Source organism: Mustela nivalis (genome assembly GCF_964662115.1).
Source record: "Mustela nivalis genome assembly, chromosome: 5".
Taxonomy (NCBI): domain Eukaryota; kingdom Metazoa; phylum Chordata; class Mammalia; order Carnivora; family Mustelidae; genus Mustela; species Mustela nivalis.
This window is the reverse complement of record NC_139024.1, coordinates 15,141,353-15,160,254: the sequence shown is the minus strand read 5'-3', so window position 1 is coordinate 15,160,254 and position 18,902 is coordinate 15,141,353. Positions and strand designations below refer to the sequence as shown.

General features: G+C 46.7%; 1 protein-coding gene across 3 annotated transcripts in view; it reads right to left on the bottom strand.

Moving 5' to 3' along the window:
* The window catches only part of RMND1 (required for meiotic nuclear division 1 homolog), a 43,748-nt gene that overhangs the window by 1,234 nt on the left and 23,612 nt on the right, over positions 1-18,902 (bottom strand). Inside the window, exons 9-12 of one of the 3 annotated variants that reach the window (XR_014311578.1) lie at positions 18,650-18,726; positions 18,385-18,523; positions 17,595-17,827; positions 16,157-16,242 (exon numbers count right to left, since the gene is read on the bottom strand). Coding sequence is in view for 1 of the 3 variants with exons in the window: in XM_082730103.1 (XP_082586229.1) it covers positions 16,122-16,242; positions 18,650-18,726 (198 nt within the window). In the remaining 2 variants the exon portion in view is untranslated. Of the gene's footprint in view, positions 1-16,121; positions 16,243-17,594; positions 17,828-18,384; positions 18,524-18,649; positions 18,727-18,902 lie in introns of those variants that run through there. The other 2 variants (XR_014311577.1, XM_082730103.1) reach the window with 2 other exon arrangements.

Sequence of the window (18,902 nt, the reverse complement as noted above, 5' to 3'; positions counted from 1 at the left end):
AAGCCCCGCATCGGGCTCTCTGCTCCGCAGGAAGCCTGCTTCCCTCTCTCTCTCTCTCTCTCTGCCTGCCTCTCTGCCTACTTGTGATCTCTGTCTGTCAAATAAATAAATAAAATCTTAAAAAAAAAAAAAAAAGGCAAATTTGAAACACGTTGTGGCCAAAACGCCCGAAAAGATAAAAATGATGATTACTTTCTAAAATTGTTCAGGCTCTGTACAGACCCCCAGACTGTACCATTTGGCTGGGGGCACACTTGCCACTAGTTGGCACTGCTTTTAGTGCTGAACTGCAGAACTTTGGGGTTCCAATGCCCCACCACGTGCTGGTTGGGGCAGGGTCACAGAAAACAGAATCTTTGGCGGGGGGGGGGGGTTGTTTTTCTAAAAGATTTTATTTTTAAGTGACTTCTATACCCAATGTGGGGCTTGAGCTCATGACCCCGAGATCAAGAGTTGCATGCTGTACGGAATGAACAGCCAGGCGCCCCAGAAAACATTCTCTGAATTTAAGACTTGGATGTGACCACCGGTGGTTGGACCTCCTTAATCTCTGTATCTCACCTTCTTTTGAAAATTGGAAAAAGTCTGGAAACTTTTTCTAAGATAGCCTGATTCTCCCCGATTCCTTATGGGTTTGGTCTGGACATTTGAGACCATCATTCACAGATGCATGTTTGGGGATTGACAGAAAGGTGCCGGCGTACCCTATGGACTGCGGCTGTGCACAGAGCCTTAAACTGCCCCAGGAGCGCCTGGGTGGCTCCTCAGTTAAGCATCTGCCTTCCACTCGGGTCATGATCTCAGGGTCCTGGGATCCAGCCCTGCGTCCTGCTCCCTGCTCAGCGGGAGGTCTGCTTCTCCACCCCCCCCCCCCGTCTGGCCCCGCCCCCCTTGTGCTCTTTCTCTCCTCCCTCTCTCTCAAATATTAAAAAATAGTAATAATAAACTGCTTCAATAAGGAGAACACAAGGGACCGCAGTTATAAGCATACATTCACCGTGTTTCCAGCCTTGATGGCCATCCTGTCGCTTCTGCTCCGTCAAATGCTTACACCAGGGCCGCCCCTCCCTCCTCGCCCTCCTTCCCGGCGCGAACAGGCGCGAACGGGCCGCCCGATCTTGCTCTAGAAACATGCTCATCCGCAGGCTTCATTCTCTCTTCCAGGTGACTAAACAGACACGTTCTTCCCCACTTCCTCGTCACCCGCTTTACTCTAGCCCTTAGCAACTGCATATTACAACTCTTCTGGAACTTGGAAAAATGTCTCCGAATTGGTAAATCGTAACAATTTTTCTTGGTTCTAAACCTCAGCGAATTCAGGCATTTGACAACACCTTGAAAGGCACACTTCCTTTGGCTTTTTCTCCCCTAAGATCTAGGTTCTACCCCGGACGGCCATTTTTCCTGGGTTTTCTCTGTCCCCTTCTGCCTTTAGATGACACTTCCCAAAGTCCTGCTCTTACCCTTCTTGTCTTCTAGCTCTGTGCTCTGTACTGTCTCACCCACTTCGGTTTGTGTAGACGCTCCCGAAACTTCGGTAACCCTGCATCTCACCATCACTGCTTCTGTGAAGTGTATGTGCCAACTGGACTGTTAAGTCATTTCCAAAAGACTATGCTTAGTATGTTTATTTAAAAGTAAACTGTCGGGGCACCTGGATGGCTCAGTGGGTTAAAGCCTCTGCCTTCGGCTCAGATCATGATCCCAGGGTCCTGGGATCAAGCCCCGCATCAGGCTCTCTGCTCAGCTTGGAGCCTGCTTCCTCCTCTTTCTCTGCCTGTCTCTCTGCCTACTTGTGATCTTTGTCAAATAAATAAATAAAATCTTAAAAAAAAATGCTTTAAAAAAAAAGTAAACTGTCATCGCCATAAATGGACAACAGTGTGACATAAAACACTGTTACCTTCAGGAAGCTGAGCCTGACTCCCTGGAAAGAGGGAGGAGCATACATTAGAGGGCCCATCAGGAGCCACTAAACCACCAAAACCAAACTTGTTCAGGGTCCAGGTGTCACCTAAATTCCGCTCTTGAACAAGTGTACGTACCCCACACTTTGGGAGAGACTTAAACGATCTCTTATACTCCCAAATATAACTGTGTAATTCTGGTTTCTTCTTTGACTGAATTTCTACCTGCCTCCAGAACATCTTACGGGTTTCCTGACCACACAACTTTAATGTTTCTCAAACTAAAACTGACATCCTGTCCAAGTCTATCCCTTGTCTTGCGTTCCCTCCTCTGATCAGGTCATGCTGTTCCCAGTCACCTGGGGTAGAGATTATTTCTTCTAAGATTATTTAGGGGCACCTGGGTGGCTCAGTGGGTTAAGCCTCTGCCTTCGGCTCAGGTCATGGTCTCAGGGTCCTGGGATCGAGTCCCGCATCGGGCTCTCTGCTCAGCGGGGAGCCTGCTTCCTCCTCTCTCTCTGCCTGCCTCTCTGCCTCCTTGTGATCTGTCAAATAAATAAATAAAATCTTTAAAAAAAAGATTATTTATTTGGCAGAGAGAGGAGAGCGCGCACAAGCAGGAGGAGTGGCAGGCCGAGGGAGAGGGAGAAGCAGACTCCTTGCCAAGCATGGAGCGTGACGTGGGACTCTGTCCGTGACCTGAGGAAGGGGAGACGCTTAATGGACCGCGCCACCCAGGCACCCCTGGGGTGGAGATCTTTGATCTCTAATTCCCACTCCCTACAGTTAGGCCCCACGGTGGACAGTCTTGAATCTACCTCCTTCTTAGCACTCCTTAATACCACACAGGAGGTCTTCATGAAATATTACTTGTTAAGAACAGACCCACTCCCCCCGCCCCCCACTGGCATCAAGGTTCTCATTCTAAGCAGCTGGATCAAGTCACTCCTCCATTCAACAGCTTTAAACATTTTAGCATCCACTGCCTTCTCGACAACATGAAACAATCCCAGATCATCTGGTCCAGTCACGCCTCTGAGGATGGCGCCCTGTGCCGCCTTCCCAGCCTGCTCTTTCCTCGGTGCTCCGAAAGCACCGCTTCCTTATTTTAGCGCTTCCTTCATTCTGCCTCCCAGCCATCTGCTGGCTGCCCAGCCCACCCCCCCCACTTGGGGGAGTGACTCTTCCACCTGATTCGGCCAACCATGATCTCAGCACCCACCTGACACCCTCGCCAGCACTCCCCCCGAACCCCCAGGGTGGAAAGGGTGGCTAGAAGACCCAGGAGCTTAGCCAACCATAGTGCCCACTTCCTCCTCATACGGTTGGTCAAAGATGGACACATGTGCCAGTCCTCTGAAGTTGCCAGGTCGGGTGAAATGTAAACTTGGAAATTCCCTCTTCCCACACCCATTTCTCCCATTCCCACAGAGAAGGCCACCAGGAGGCCAGCTTGGCTCAGAAAGTGGCGAGGAGAGACTGACTTATTTGGATCTGTGCGATAGACATTCCCCACTCCCACACTCTAGCCTGTTCTTCTCAGCCTTTCATGGTGCTAAGTAAGTAAGCTCGTTCAAACTTTTCTGTGGTGTGCAAGCAGGACCGTCCTGGCTTCCTGCTTCATTGAGCTATAGAGTCCTGCGTGTTACCTGCACACACGTGAGGAGCACGAGGAAACAGGGATGGTACCACAGAGGTGGGAATGTGGAGTAGGCGCTCAACAGGCGGGGAGTGGGCGCCTGGGTGGCTCCCTCAGTGCAGCATCTGCCTTTGGCTCAGCTCATGATCCCAGAGTCCTGCGATGGGGTCCTGGGGTCCTGCACTGGCTCCCTGCTCAGCGGGGAGCCTGCTTCTCCCTCTGTCCCTCCCCACTCCCTCTCCCCCACTCATGCTTGCTCGCTCTCTCCCATACACAAAAATAAATAAAATCTTAAAAGAGATAGGCAGGTGCCAGGAAGAAAGGTAGGGAGCCAAGGAAAGGGGGGAGCGCCCAAGACAGGAAACAGCACAGAGGCAAAGCATGCTAGATACTTGGAAGGAAGTACTTGAAAATGAGGTTAAAAAGGTGAGTTAGTGCCAAATTGTGAGTGGAACAGTGTGACTAGGACATGGCAACAGGAATAGGATTCCATATGGAATTAACGTCGGAAATCAGCTGACCTTAAGACAGGGAGCGAAACCTAGATGACTTGGGGGGGTGTCCAGTGGAATCACAGGGGTCCTTCAAAGTGGAACTGGCAGGTACAAGAGCTTAAAGCGATGCTACACGAGGAGTCTGGAACTCGCCTCTGTTACAGGGAAGGGGCTGCAGGCCAAGAATGTGGGCAGCCTGTAGGAACTGCGAAAGGCAAGGAAAGAGCCTTTCCCTACACACAGCCTCCAGAAAGGAACGCGGCCCTGCCAACACCTTGATTTTGGCTCAGTGACTGTCAAGTCAGACTGCTGACCTACAGAGCCGTCATACAATACATTCATGCTAAGCCAGTTGGGATAATTTGTTACAGCAGCAAGAGTAACTTACTGCACCACGCTGTAACACTGGAGTTTTATTCTGTAGGGAATGTGGAGACCTTTGCTCAGTCTTCAAATATTGGTTGTGTTGTGACTAGGGCTGGGCAAGGAGATGGAATGGTGAACCAGACAGACACATCCCTGCCTTCCAGCTCAACGGTGCAGTGGAGAGGCTGGCGGGGGGCAGTCAAGGTCTGAGAATAGTCTGGCGGAGACAAGAGGGTGAGCGACAGCAGAAGTGTCACAGGCGGGGGTCTGAAGGCAGTGGTCAGTATGGTAATCCCCCCAGTTTTACCAGCCCACGGCCCATCGTACAGACTTTCCATAAATACCTGTCAATGAACAAAGGACCCTGAGGAGAAAATGAAAGGACGGTGTGACTGGACATGGAGGGTGACGGAGGAAGAGGAAACCATGAGGCCTTTCGGCTTTCTGGTTGACAGACAGATGGAGGAACTAATGGTCCTGCCACAAGCTGAAATGGAGACTAGATGTTCAGTGTTTTCTGGGAGACTACCATGGGCTTCATTTTGAAATCTTCATCACCGATTAATTGTACAAATATTTACTGAGCCATGTGCTCTGTGTGAGGCCTTGCCAAGAACTGGGAAGATAACAAGGAAGAAAATAATCCTGGTCTCTGATCTCCGGGAGCTGACCTTCTAGCGTGGAGTGACACAGAGCACGGACTCTCAAAGGGACGCTAGGAGATGGGTCACTGCGGAAGGCGTGTGAGATCTGCTAGGGAACGGAAAACACCTGGAAGGCACGCGGAGACCTGAGGTTAGAGATACTCAGCTGAAAATCATCCGGAAAACGCGGGGTCGGAAGTCACGGACCCGAAGAGGAGAGCTGTTGGGGCAGGCAGGAGAAGCAGCCGGGACAGAACCTTGGACACTCCCAGAGAAGGGGCGGCGAGCGACACCCCCCTGCCTGGCTCTTCCGCCCCAACTGCCCTGCTGTGCCTCCCCTCATCTTTTCTAGTCCGTCTCTCTTTTTTTTTTTAACAAGTGGATTTTTTTTTTTAAGATTTTATTTATTTATTTGACAGAGAGATCACAAGTAGGGAGAGAGGCAGCCAGAGAGAGAGAGAGAGGGAAGCAGGCTCCATGCTGAGCAGAGAGCCTGATGCGGGACTCAATCCCAGGACCCTGAGATCATGACCTGAGCTGAAGGCAGCAGCTTAACCCACTGAGCCACCCAGGCGCCTTCCGTCTCTTTTAATTACCAAATGAAATACTTGACCTCCACCCTCAACATCTCGGGACTCCTTTGAGCATAAGTCATGCCTCTTTATTTTTCCAGATTCCTTTCTCTGGGGAAAAAGAAAACCAACCAAATGGAACAAGGAACAGCTTTCTGCTGGCATTTCCACTAACCCTCCTTGCAACCCTCCTTGCTCCGGGCGTCGTCTTGTTAGATGGTAAAGCTTGCCGAAGGGCGGCACCAGCTCTTTTCTTTTGTGTCCCCTACAACCCCAGGGTTGTGTTGAGCACCCTGAGGCAGGCTAAATTCTTTTAACTTCTTCTGAATAATCTTGACAAAACCCAACTAGTCTTAACTGCCTTCAGCATGATAAGAAAATACTCAGAGAGGCGCCTAGGTGGCTCAGTCCTACGACCATCTGCCTTTGGCTTGGGTCACGATCCCAGGGTCCTGGGATTGAGCCCTTTGTTGGGCTTCCTGCTCAGTGGGGAGTCTGCTTCTCCCCCGCTTCGCCCCAGCTGCCCCTGCTTATGCTGTCTCTCGCTCTCAAATAAACAAAATCTTTAAAAAAAAAAAGGAACATACTCTGAGAAACATAGTCTGGGAACTTCTAAGTATGCTTGGTAACTTGTGGAAGATTTAACACCAAAAAAATGGCTCAGAGTGGGCCTGGGAAATGAAAAACAATTAGCTGTAATGATTCAATCAAGCCACGAAGGTGCCGAGAGTAATGATCATGGGGCACCCTGCTACAGGGGAGGCAGATGCAGGGGGAAGTGAGTGGGCTTCCATAAAAACTGTCAGTCACCCAAGGAATTCTGATGACCATAAGTTTGAGTTGCTTTGTAATGAGTTTTCAGAAACAGAATGTCCAAATCCATTAGATAAAGTGAAATGTAGTCTAAACCTATGTGGCCATCATGCCCTGCAGCTGTTTACGCGCTACAGGTCCCAATCCGCATCCCTCGCCCTCTGGGCCCATGAGCCAAATAACCCCTCCACTCTGGTGTGCCCATCATATATTTAGATATTTAGGGGGAAAGTAGCTTCTATCCCTTTTGCTGCTGTGTTTTTAGGAAGGAGAGGGGGAAATCCCACGAGTGCAGGTCCAATTTCCTGCAAGTCCCTTTCCCCCTAATACATTGCTACTTCTACTTTTAGCTATCTTGCCCCAGTTCCTAACATAGAATCCAATAAAGATGTGGTAGAAATATATAATTTATGAAGATAATTAAAATCAATCTTGAATTTTAGCTCCGAAAGAAAAAATGAAGTGGAGTTTCAGGGACTGTTGGTATTATGGAATTAAAGTTTGTGTCCCCCTTAAATTCTTACAGTGAAACCCTAATCCCGAAGGTGATAGTATCTGGAGATGGGGATTTGGGAGGCGATCAGGTGTAGGTGGGGTCATGAGGGCAGGATTAGTGTCCTTACAGGAAGGGGAGGGGACACAAGACAGCATTCTTTCTCCTGTCATGCGAGGGCACAGTGAGAAGGTGGCGGTCTATGAACTGGAAGAAGGCCCTCGCCAGGAACCCGGTCTGCACATGTCATCAGAACACGAAGATGCAGGTTGTAAGCGCTGCATGAGAGGGATATGTACAGAAAGCTCCAGAGCCAGAGGCACAGACCAGAAGGGAAAACTTTCCAAGAACGGGACATTTGGGCTCATCTGGCAAAATGCAACCAGGGATGTCCTGGCCCAAAGGTACCAAGTGAATCGAATCACATCAACTTGAAAGAACATAAGCTACAGATTATCTGTGATGGTGTGAAATTTAAAAAGACCCTTATTTTTATCCTGATTAATGCAATGGATGCATCCTCACGCTGTACTCAGTTGAGGACTGAGGAGCCAGGAGGACTGTCGTTCAATCTAGTTCATATGAGATTTAAAAAACTGCCACAGCTTTGCGCAGTGGCAGTATCGTAGCCAATGAGGTTTATCCAAGGCGCGATTATTGCTAATTAAAAAACTGCCACAGAACTGACTTGTTGTGGGACTTTTCTGATCTGGGGACTGACTGGACCCTACCGCACCGACTCTCTGGACTGCACAGTCAACCTTCCAATGGCGCCTCGGCTGGAGGTGCCCCTCCTGGGTTAGCAGAGTGATGAGCCTCAGCATGGTCTCCGGTTTCCCTTCCTCCTCAGCAGCTGGTTCCCGTCCCGCTAGCGGATGATTTCATTGACTTCATCTTCACTATTGGTCTTGCTCTGACATGTCTCATCTTCAACTCCGGCTTTCATGCTGGACGTAGCGTTCCCGTTGAGTAAGTTCTTGAAAGATGTCCTTGTCTTTATACTTCTCCTCTGAACCAAACCCTCAGTCCGCCTTCAGAACTGGTCATCGTCATTTTTTATCTCCTTTCTTGTAGTCTTGTCCACGAGGGACAAGCGAAGGGCATCAGCATCATGGAACCGTAACTTGAGGGAAGACAGGATGGGCTGGGGAAGCAGCTGGTTATTTGGGTTTCTGCCCAGCCACTTTCATGGACTCGATTAGGCACAGCACGCTGATTATCGGAAGAGGTAGGGAAGGTCTGCTGCTGCGTGGCGGCAATGACTTTATATCTTGTCACATCGATCATGATTCCATCACAAGTCTCCATTCCATATGAAAAAGAGACATCCAAGAGCAGTAACTCAGAGAGCTCTCCAATCTGCCCCCAGTGAATGTGTCTCATCGACACTGATGTTTTCATTTAGTCTATTACAGAATTCTCACCAGATGTTTTATTTTCAAATTAACGTTATGAGGCGTTTACGCATGATAGAATGCAGCTATTCTAAGCAGACAACTGGAAGACTTTTGACGAACAGATACCCTTGTAGCTGCCCGCAGAACATTCCCCATCATCCCCCAAAGTTCCCTGCTGCTCCTTCAGAAACTACAGCCCCATCCACTCACCCCTCACCCCTCCCCAGCTCCAGGGAATCACGGATCTTTCTTTCTTTTTTTTTTTAAGAGATTTTATTTCTTTATTTGACAGACAGAGATCACAAGTAGACAGAGAGGCAGGCAGAGAGGGGGGAAGCAGGCTCCCCACTGAGCAGAGAGCCCAATGTGGGGCTTGATCTCAGGACCCTGAGATTATGACCCGAGCCGAAGGCAGAGGCTTTAACCCACTGAGCCACCCAGGCGCCCCACAGATCTACTTTCTGTACCTATAGATGTAATTGCCTTTCTAGATCCCATAAACACAACCGCACGTGTTTGTGTCTGGATTTTTCACCTGGCGTGACTGATATTCTCCATGTTGAGGCAGGGACCAGTCGGGGCCTTACTGTTGCTGCCTGCTAGTCCGCTCTGTGCATATGGCACAGTTCGTTTACCCTCCACCTGCTGCTGGGTGCCGCACTGCTTCTCACTCTGGGTGATTATGAATTAAGCTGCTGCGAACATTTGTGTATGAAACACTGAGGACACGTGTTTTCATTTCTCCTGGGTAAAACACTTAAGAAGAAGAACTGTTGAGTCTTATAGTAAGACAATGGTTAATTTTATGAGGAACTGCCAAGCTGTGGTACCAAGTTCTAGTCCCACAGGTAATGAAGTTCTAGTGCCTCCACATCCTTACTAACCCTTGGCATTAGTCTGTTAATTTCAGCCACTCTAAGGGGTGTGTAGTGAAATCACATTGTAGTTCTAATCGCACTTCCTTGGTGAACAAGGATGTTGAACATCTTTTCATGGTTTTTTTGCCATTTGCATTATTTTCTTTCGCGAGGTGTCTTTTCAAATCTTTTGGCCGCTTATGTATTTTTACTTTAAAGATTTTATTTTGTTTATTTGAGAGAGAGTACAAGTAGGGGAAGGGACAAAGGGAGAAGCAGGCTCCCTACTGAGCAAGGAGCCCAACATGGGGCTCAATCCCAGGACCCTGGGATCATGACCTGCTTAATCTTCTTTTTTTTTAAGATTTTATTTATTTGACACAGAGAGAGAGAGAGATCATAAGCAGGCAGAGAGGCAGGCAGAGAGAGAGGAGGAAGCAGGCTCCCTGCGGAGCAGAGAGCCCGATGTGGGGCTCCATCCCAGGACTCTGAGATCATGACCTGAGCCGAAGGCAGAGGCTTTAACCCACTGAGCCACCCAGGCACCCCTGACCTGCTTAATCTTAACCGACTGAGCCACCCAGGTGCCCCAAGCGATTGATCTTTGACCAATATAAATCAGTTCAGTAATGAAGGGATAATATTTTCAACAAATGGTGTTGGAACACTTGGATAGCTGAACTCTATCCTTTACTTCACACCATTTTAAAATGGATCAGAGGGGTGCCTGGGTGGCTCAGTGAGTTAAAGCCTCTGCCTTCAGCTAGGGTCATGATCCCAGAGTCCTGGGATCGAGCCCCACATCTGGCTCTCTGCTCAGCAGGGAGCCTGCTTCCTCCTCTCTCCCTCTCTCTCTCTGCCTGCCTCTCTGCTTACTTGTGATCTCTGTCAAATAAATAAATAAAATCTTTAAAAAAATGGATCAGAGACCTAAATACTGATGTTAACACCTACTGATTGTCTTTTCTCAGTCACTCCCACCAAGTTAGTACCTACTGTATCACTAAAGCTAAAATTTTAAAATTTCAAGAAGAAAATATAGCAGAAAAGTCTCATGACTTTGAGCCAGGTAAAGATTTTTTAGGACAAAAAAAAAAAAAGCATGAACCTTGGAGGAAAAACTTCACAAGTTGAACTTCACCCAAAAGAAAAGCTAATGCTCTTTGAAACAGTGGGGTGCCTGGGTGGCTCAGTCATTAAGTGTCTGCCTTCCGCTCAGGTCATTATCCCAGGGTCCTGGGATCAAGCCCCGCATCAGCCTTCCTGCTCAGCAGCAGGCCTGCTTCTCCCTTTCCCACCCCCCTGCTTGTGTTCCTTCTCCCGCTGTCTCTCTCTCTGTGTCAAATAAATAAAATCTTTAAAAAAAAAAAAAAAGATGAAAAGGCAAGCCACAGTCTGGGACACATTCTCCGTAGACCTCCCTGATGAAGGACTTCCCCAGCATATACGAAGAACTGTTTCTATTCAATGTTTAAGGAACAGCCGATTTTGTTAATGGGCAAAAGAGGGGCGCCTGCCTGGCTCTGCTGGGTAAGCGCCTGCCTTCGGCTCAGGTCATGATCCTGGGGTCCTGGGACTGAGCCCCATGTTGGGGTCCTGGCTCAGCCAGAAGGTTGCGTCTCCCCCTCTCTCTGTCTGCTGCTCCCCCTGCTTGGGCTCTCTGTCCAATAAATAAATAAAATCTTAAAAAAAAAAAAGTTTTCCTAAGTAATCGGAGGTTTTGATGGTATTATAAATGGCATTTCAAATTTTTCATTTTCCAATTGTTCATTGGTAGTATAAAGAAAAAGAATTATTTTTTATATAGTGACCTTGGATTTTGCAACTTTGGTAAATTCACTAATTTGTTCTAGTAGCTTTTTGGTAGATGTCTTAGGACATTCTCCATACAAGATCCTGTCGTCTGTGAATAAATTTGGTTTTACTTCTTTTCATAGGAGATGTTCAATCTTGGGGCTATGATAAAACCACCTGGAGGGATTAGTGCCTTGTCTAGCTGGCACTGTATGGGGCTTTCTCCCCAGGTCCAGGGTGCCAAAGACTGGGTTAGTTAGCATCTGATTCCCCAGCTGCTGATGGGTGGTAGCAGTTACATGTCAATCCTTTCATGGAGGGACTCAATCTCAAACTGGCCCGGATACTGAAGACAGAGGGTACTCAGCATAGTATACATGGCAGGGAGGAGCCTACACAGCCCTTTTGTTCTCACCGATGTTTGTCTTCTGTTTGCACTTGATCTTGGCCATGAATTAGCTGACCATCTGGTCGTCAAGGTATTCTTCACACAAGGTGTCCTCAGTTGTAGACCTAATGCCAGTAACTCCATCTTGTACAGTGAGGACAGACACATCAAGATGGCCACCTTCCAGGGCAAAGATCAGCTCATTTCTTTGGCATCAACCTTCCTGCCCAAGCCAAGTGGCAGTGGCAGTCGGCTTCCTGATGATTCAGAACACGAGACCAGTGATGCTTGCTGGCAGGGCCTTTGGTGGCGGGAAGCAGGGCGTCACTAACCTAACAGCACTGTGAGGACGACGCAGGGCACGGTGCTGACCAAGGAGGCTCCCAAAAATGTTCTCCACCTTTTTCAAAACCCGAAGTCTGCGTTAGGCAGACGCCTAACCAAGACACCACCCAAAGGTCCTCGTCTCTGGGCATTCATACCCTTGTGCAATCTCCTCCCTGGGACTGTGGGCTGGGCCCAGTGACTTGTTTCTAACAAAAAGAATACAGCGGAAGTGGCAGGCTGTAATTGCTGCGATTAGGTTACAAGAGACTGTGGGTCCATCTTGGTGGTGCTCTGCCCGCCTTCTCTCACTGCTCAGCCCGATGAAACAAGCTGCCATGCTGTGAGGTCCTGTTCCCCAGAGAAGACTACAGGTCAGGGAGCTGAGGGAGGCCTCTCTGGCCAACAGCTTGGGAGGAACTGAGGCTTTAGCCCATCACCCCGAGAGGAACTGAATCTTGTCAACAACACATGAGTGAACTAGGAAGTTCACCTTCCCAGCTGATGCCTGAGACCACAGAGAGAGAGAGAGAGAGCGCCGGAGGCCCTGGCTGAGCTGGACCCGGGCTCCTGACCCACAGACAGTAAGACAGCAAGTGCTGTTTTAAGCCACTCAGTTTTGGAACAATCTGTTTCACAGTGAGAGCTAACAACACAACCACAGGAGGTCCCTCAACTCCGTAGCGTGTTTAGCATCCTTTCTAGAGCCTCTAGAACTTCAGCCCAGTCCACAACCACGCAAGTCCAAGTCCCTTCATGTCTGAGCAGATATCTGGATTATCAAACCCTGTCTATTTAGTCATTTAATATCTAAACTCATTTTGGAAGCCACTGACATTTGAATTTTTTTTTTTTTTAAGATTTTATTTATTTGTCAGAGACAGAGGGAGAGAGAGCGAGCGAGCACAGGCAGACAGAGAGGCAGGCAGAGGCAGAGGGAGAAGCAGGCTCCCTGACGAGCAAGGAGCCCAATGTGGGACTTGATCCCAGGACCCTGGGATCATGACCTGAGCGGAAGGCAGCTGCTTAACCAACTGAGCCACCCAGGCGTCCCTGACATTTGAATCTTAAGAGTATCACTGATCAATCCTCTTGCATCAGCTAAAAGCAGCCCAGTTTAGGATAGGCCTCCTTCCCTGACGGCTGGCAATGACCTCTGCTCTCCTGCGCCGGAAACCGCCCATACAGGCAGTGGCGGTAACAAGGTCAGTGACAACTGCAGCGGGTACCATACAGGTCCGAGACAACTAAGGTGATTTCGATGTTGTTATTCAAGGGGAAATGTCTGGGCTGGAGGAAAATACGTAGATACCAGAGCTGCCTGATCATTCAATGAGCCATGGTGGGCTACTGAAATTGTAAGCCATTTTTTTTTTTTTAAGATTTTATTTATTTATTTGACAGAGAGATATCACAAGCAGATGGAGAGGCAGGCAGAGAGAGAGAGAGAAGCAGGTTCCCTGCTGAGCAGAGAGCCTGATACAGGACTCAATCCCAGGACCCTGAGATCATGACCTGAGCCGAAGGCAGCGGCTTAACCCACTGAGCCACCTAGGCACCCCTTGTAAGCCATTTTTTAAAAAAGATTTTATTTGTTTGAGAGAGAGTGCACACACTCACCATCTGGGGAAAGGAGACAGCCTCATGCAGGGCTTGATGCCATGACCCTGAGGTCATGACCTGAGCTAAAATCAAGAGCTGGATGCTCAACCAACTGAGCCCTGTAAGTCATTTATTTTTGACGGGGCATGGGATGAATGTGGGGAAGCGGGAGGAAGTAAGACTGGAAAAGAGGAAAGAGCACGAAGGTCCTTGAATCGGAAGCAAAAACACTTGAACATAACCCTTGAGGCAATGAGGCAACTGGAGGGACTAACTCGGGTGGGAGCCACTGAGGAAAGACAATCAGGAGGTGTTAACATCACGATAAATCAGATGCTGAAATGATCTGACCGGAATTCTAAAGCAGTCATCATCAAACTGCTTTAATAAGCATATTATGAAAATGCCTGAAACAAATGAAAAGCAAACAAACAAACAAACAAACAAACAAAAACAAACAAAGTCCCAGCAAAGAGCTAGAAAGCATAAGAAGAATCATGGGAAAATTTTAGAATTTTATCTTTAGACAGATAAAATAAGCAAAATAAAAAACCCAATGATGGGCTCGGCAGCAAAAGAATCTGTAAAGTTGAAGACAGAATGAAGGAAGTTATCCCATATGAACACCACAGTGGAAACAGACCACAGAACAAGTGAACAGAGCCTTATGTTACGTGTAAGAAAGGATGTGAGGTTCATATTATCCCATCAGAAACCGAGCAGCCCAGAACTAGATGCCACAGCGTTTTTTGGGTGCTGGAAGAGAACGGTCAGCCCAGAATCCTAGAGCTGCTGGGAAGGAAGAGGAAATCAAGAGAGTCTCAGACAAAAGGACAACTAGGAGACTGTGTTTCTATGGATGTATCCTAAAGGAATAACTCAAGAATGTTCTTGAAACAGGAAGGAATCAGTAAAAGATATCATGGAACATCATTAAGGAAAAAAGAACAACAATAAAAAAATATAGGTAAAAACAATAGAATTTCCTTCTCCTCTTGAGTTTTCTAAAATTATATTCGATGGTTAAAGCAAAAATTGTAACCGTGATGGAGTTCTCAATGTTTGCAGAGCACTGTAAATAGTGGTGGGTAAAGGCATGTAAAGGGTAACAGATTTTAGTACTTGATTTAACCTGGTAAAATGTCAAAATGAGTAGCCTGTGATCAGCTATGTATGTACAAGAGAATATCTAGGGAAAGCACTAAATATCTATTCAAAGAGGTTTACTAAAGATATACAGATAGATAAATCAAAACGAACTCCAAAAAATGTTTAAGTAATGCACAGGAGGGCAGGGTTGGACACGGACGACAACTTAGATGGATGGCAAGGCCATTATACTCAATGAATGAAAAAAGTCAGTTTTAAAAGTTGCACACTGTATGACTGTATGTACAGAGCATTTTATGGAGATGGAGAATAGATTAGTCACTGCCAGGGGTTAAGGATGATGGGGGAGGGGAGGGGAGGTGACTCCAAAGGGGCAGCTCAAGATCTTTGTGGTGAAAGAACAGTTCTGCATCTCAACGTAATAAAAGGTCATAGAACTACGTGCACATCATACAACGTCCATTCTGCTTCCTACCCTACAACGTCCATTGTTTCCCTAACCCCCTATGGTTTACCTCCATCATGACCACCTCCACCCACTTTCATCATTCTCTTCATACCTACGTCACTCTTCACAATTTTGCTTTCATGCTTCTAATGAGTGATGGTTCTCTCATTTTATTTATTTATTTGACAGAGAGAGATCACAAGCAGGCAGAGAGGCAGGCAGAGAGAGAGGAGGAAGCAGGCTCCCTGCTGAGCAGAGAGCCCGATGTGGGACTCGATCCCAGGACCCTGAGATCATGACCTGAGCGGAAGGCAGCGGCTTAACCCATGAGCGCCCCTCACTGGATGGCTTCTTGCCACTTACTCTCAACATATCTTAAATTTTGCTCCTCCACTCCCCCGGCCGCACCTGTCTATGTTTTGCCACCTTCCTACCTGTCACTCACAGGCAAACGTCAGTCATCCTTGACTCTTCCCTGTCCTTGACCTCCCATAAGCCAATTGCTTGATCTTAGAGAATTCTTTCTTGAATTCATTTCTATTCTTGCTGCCACCAACATAGTTCCAGGACTTGAACTTGGGTTCAAGTCTTGTTTGAGACTTGACAAGAGCTCGATGAAAGAAGAGTGGGTCTCTAAAACTCTTTTTACCTAGAAACTATCAGAATAATTTTTTTTTTAAGATTTTATTTATTTATTTGACAGGCAGAGATCACAAGTAGGCTGAGAGGCAGGCAGAGAGAGAGAAGGAGGAAGCAGGCTCCCTGCCGAGCAGAGAGCCCAATGCGGGGCTCAATCCCAGGACCTTGGGATCATGACCTGAGCTGAAGGCAGAGGCTTTAACCCACTGAGCCACCCAGGCGCCCCCAGAATATTTTTTTTTTAAGATTTTATTTATTTATTTGACAGAGATCACAAGTAGGCAGAGAGGCAGGCAGAGAGAGAGGGGGAAGCAGGCTCCCCGTGGAGCAGAGAGCCCGATGTGGGGCTCGATCCCAGGACCCTGGGATCATGACCTGAGCCAAAGGCAGAGGCTCCAACCCACTGAGCCACGCAGGCGCCCCTCAGAATATCCTTTGATACCATAAAGAAAAGTGTTGAAAACTGTCTGTACCCAGAAGATGGGGAAGGGGAAATCCAGAGATCAGAATCAAAGTCAAACAAGATATTTCTCTAAAACCAGTTAAACACATTTACTTAAAATTTCTCTTCACATCATCACACAAATTATAAGCAGAGTTGTTATCTTTCTCAGTAAAAGGGCAAAATACGTACCTTAACTCTACGAGTAATGCTAAGGAACTGACAAGTTTTATCATAAAGTTGTTCCAGGTTTTCTCTGTCCCAGTAGAAATCGGGAGTGATCAGGAAGTCTGAACTCAAGTTTATACGGTGTCTTAAAAAAAAAAAAACAACCAAAAATTATAACTTTTTAAATCTTGAATTAAAAAAATCACAGTCCCTATTTTATTTCCATTTACAAAGGATTTTATGAAAACATTTGTTAACGCTCACCTTTGTAATACTTCTGAGAAATACACAAATAAAAAGACTTACATGAGAATTTCAAAATTTGCAACCAAATTAACTCAATCTTTAACATTAATGTTACTTACAAAGTGTTAGGAAAAAAAAAAACCTGTCTCATTTTGCTTTCAATTTCTGACCATTTTCCTGTTTTCATTAACTTTTACAAATAGACATTTTTTGATGGGTAGGTAATCATGTGGCTTAAAAATAAAGAAAAGGTAAAGCGACAAATCTCACTCCTGTCCTTATTCCCGGCTTTCCCTTTGTCCCACCCACCACAGGTCCCCACTGTTCGCTTACTCTGTGTGCAGACACTGGACAAGAAAGACACACACGCATGTACCTTTTTACCTAAGAGCCCTGTGCTTACTTTTAGATGAAAATAAGGCACAGAAGTAAAACATAAACAGTTGTTCACCGTAACAAAGAAATCCCTAGGGAAGAGCCTGGAAAAGAGCAGTCAGCCCTCTTACCCCAAAACAACTTTGGGCCCCGTGAACACTTTAGTGTGTCCTTCCAGACCTGTTCTACACATATATTCATGTCTGTGCACACACAACACATATGGGAGGTATGCATATATGGCAGGATAAAGATGAATATTCATTTTTGTCTGTTTACACAAATTGGATCGTACCTACATAATTGGGACTTAATTTCTAAGTCCCACTGTTGCAACTTGCCATGTTATCTATTCGGTTTGCCATGTTCCTTTTAATAACAAACAGGTGCTTTTATGGTAAAGAGAAGAAAACTTAGGATAAGAACAGTAAGACACTATAGAAACTGTTCATAAACTATACTTAGCCCTAATCTCTGCATTTTGATATGATTATAATCTGCCATTTTGTTGGCATTACCAAGAGAAGAGGCTGGAGACTGTTTCTCCCCCACTTCTTAGAGAGCTCAAGGCTTCAGATGAGCTGCAGGGCGCTCCCGGGGAATAGGTTTTTACTTTGTTGGCAACCTGAATCAGGCCCCTGGCCTATGAGGAATGCACAAGTAAAGAAATCCCGGACCACTTCTCTCCGGGCCAGTCTCTAAGGGGAATGTGGGACAACCACTCTCAAACTATCTACAGCAATCCCTAGTAGCTTGTGCCACACACTTGGAGGGACAAGACGCTGAACGATCCTGTCCTGTGAAATTGTGCCAAGATTCGGGATGTTTCATCCCATAAATCCTGGGAAAATGACAAAAATGAAAGAAACTGAACACCTTTCCAGAAACTTCTTTAAAATGACACAGCGATGTACTTCGTCAGTCTTAAGACACCGTTCCTTCCCATCTCTGAAAATGGCCGGCTTGATGTCGCACCGGTGGCGGCTGTCACTTAGTTGTCATTCCCCTCCTCTCCCTCTTGCTTTCCTTTTCTGTGCGCCCAAGACGGAATGGGATGGCATGCACACCCGACAAAGCTCAAGGAGTTATTTAAGTGTAAGAGGTTCATTCTGTGATAAAAGAGCACTGTCTCAGAGCTCCACTGGCAGCATCCGTCTCTGCTGTGGCTTCTTACAGTGTGTCTCCGAGTGGACGACACATGGTATGCAACATTTCCGTAGCACTGGCTTCCACTTAGCAATATCATGCAGTATATATATATATACACATAAATATATATATATATATACAGTTTTTATTTTAATTCCGATGTAGTTTATGTGTTACATTAGTTCTACTAGGTTATGATACGGTGATTCATCAATTAGATACACTGCTCAGTGCTCGTTAGGATAAGTACTCTCAATACCCTTCTCCTACTAACACAACCCTCCACACCCCCCAAACCATCTGCATCTGCTCTCTACAGCTAACAGTCTGTCTTTTTGGTTTGTCTCTTTTTCCTTTGTTGTTTTGTTTCGTAAATGCCACCTACGAATGAAATCACACGGTATTTGTCTTTCTCTGACTGGCTTATTTCACTGAGCGGTACATTCTCCAGATGTGAGGAGATCTTTTTACCAAGAATTCCCATTACCCAAATTCTAGAATATATCTTTCTACCTACCAAGAACATCTACTGGGCTCCCTTATGTAGGTTTAACGTAGATTAGTTATGATCTCTGGGCGCACACAGAATGTCTTGCAGTGCAGTCCTAGTACAGCTCAAGTTCTTCTAACGGGAATGAGCTCCCAGGGCTCCATGTCTGTGAGGCGAGAGAGACCGCCCTTCCCATCAAGGCCCACGTTGGCTTTTTACTAGACAAGGACAGCAACATCTTCGTCACACTGTTACATACATACGTTAATCTTATTTACAGAGAACATTCTACCTCAGGGCAAAGAGTTCACCCATTTTCTGCATCACTTCTTCATGAGATAGTTTCACTTTCTTCCCAGCTTTTAAAGCCTATTTGGGAGGGAAAAAACACAGACATACATACATGTGTCCACACAAACGTATCTCCGACAAGTAACAGGACCATAAAGCACATTCTAGAGCAGATGTAAACAACACCTTGGATGATGTCTCAGTCTCTCTCTTCAAAATGTCAACATCTTAATGGATAGAAATTCTATATTCTC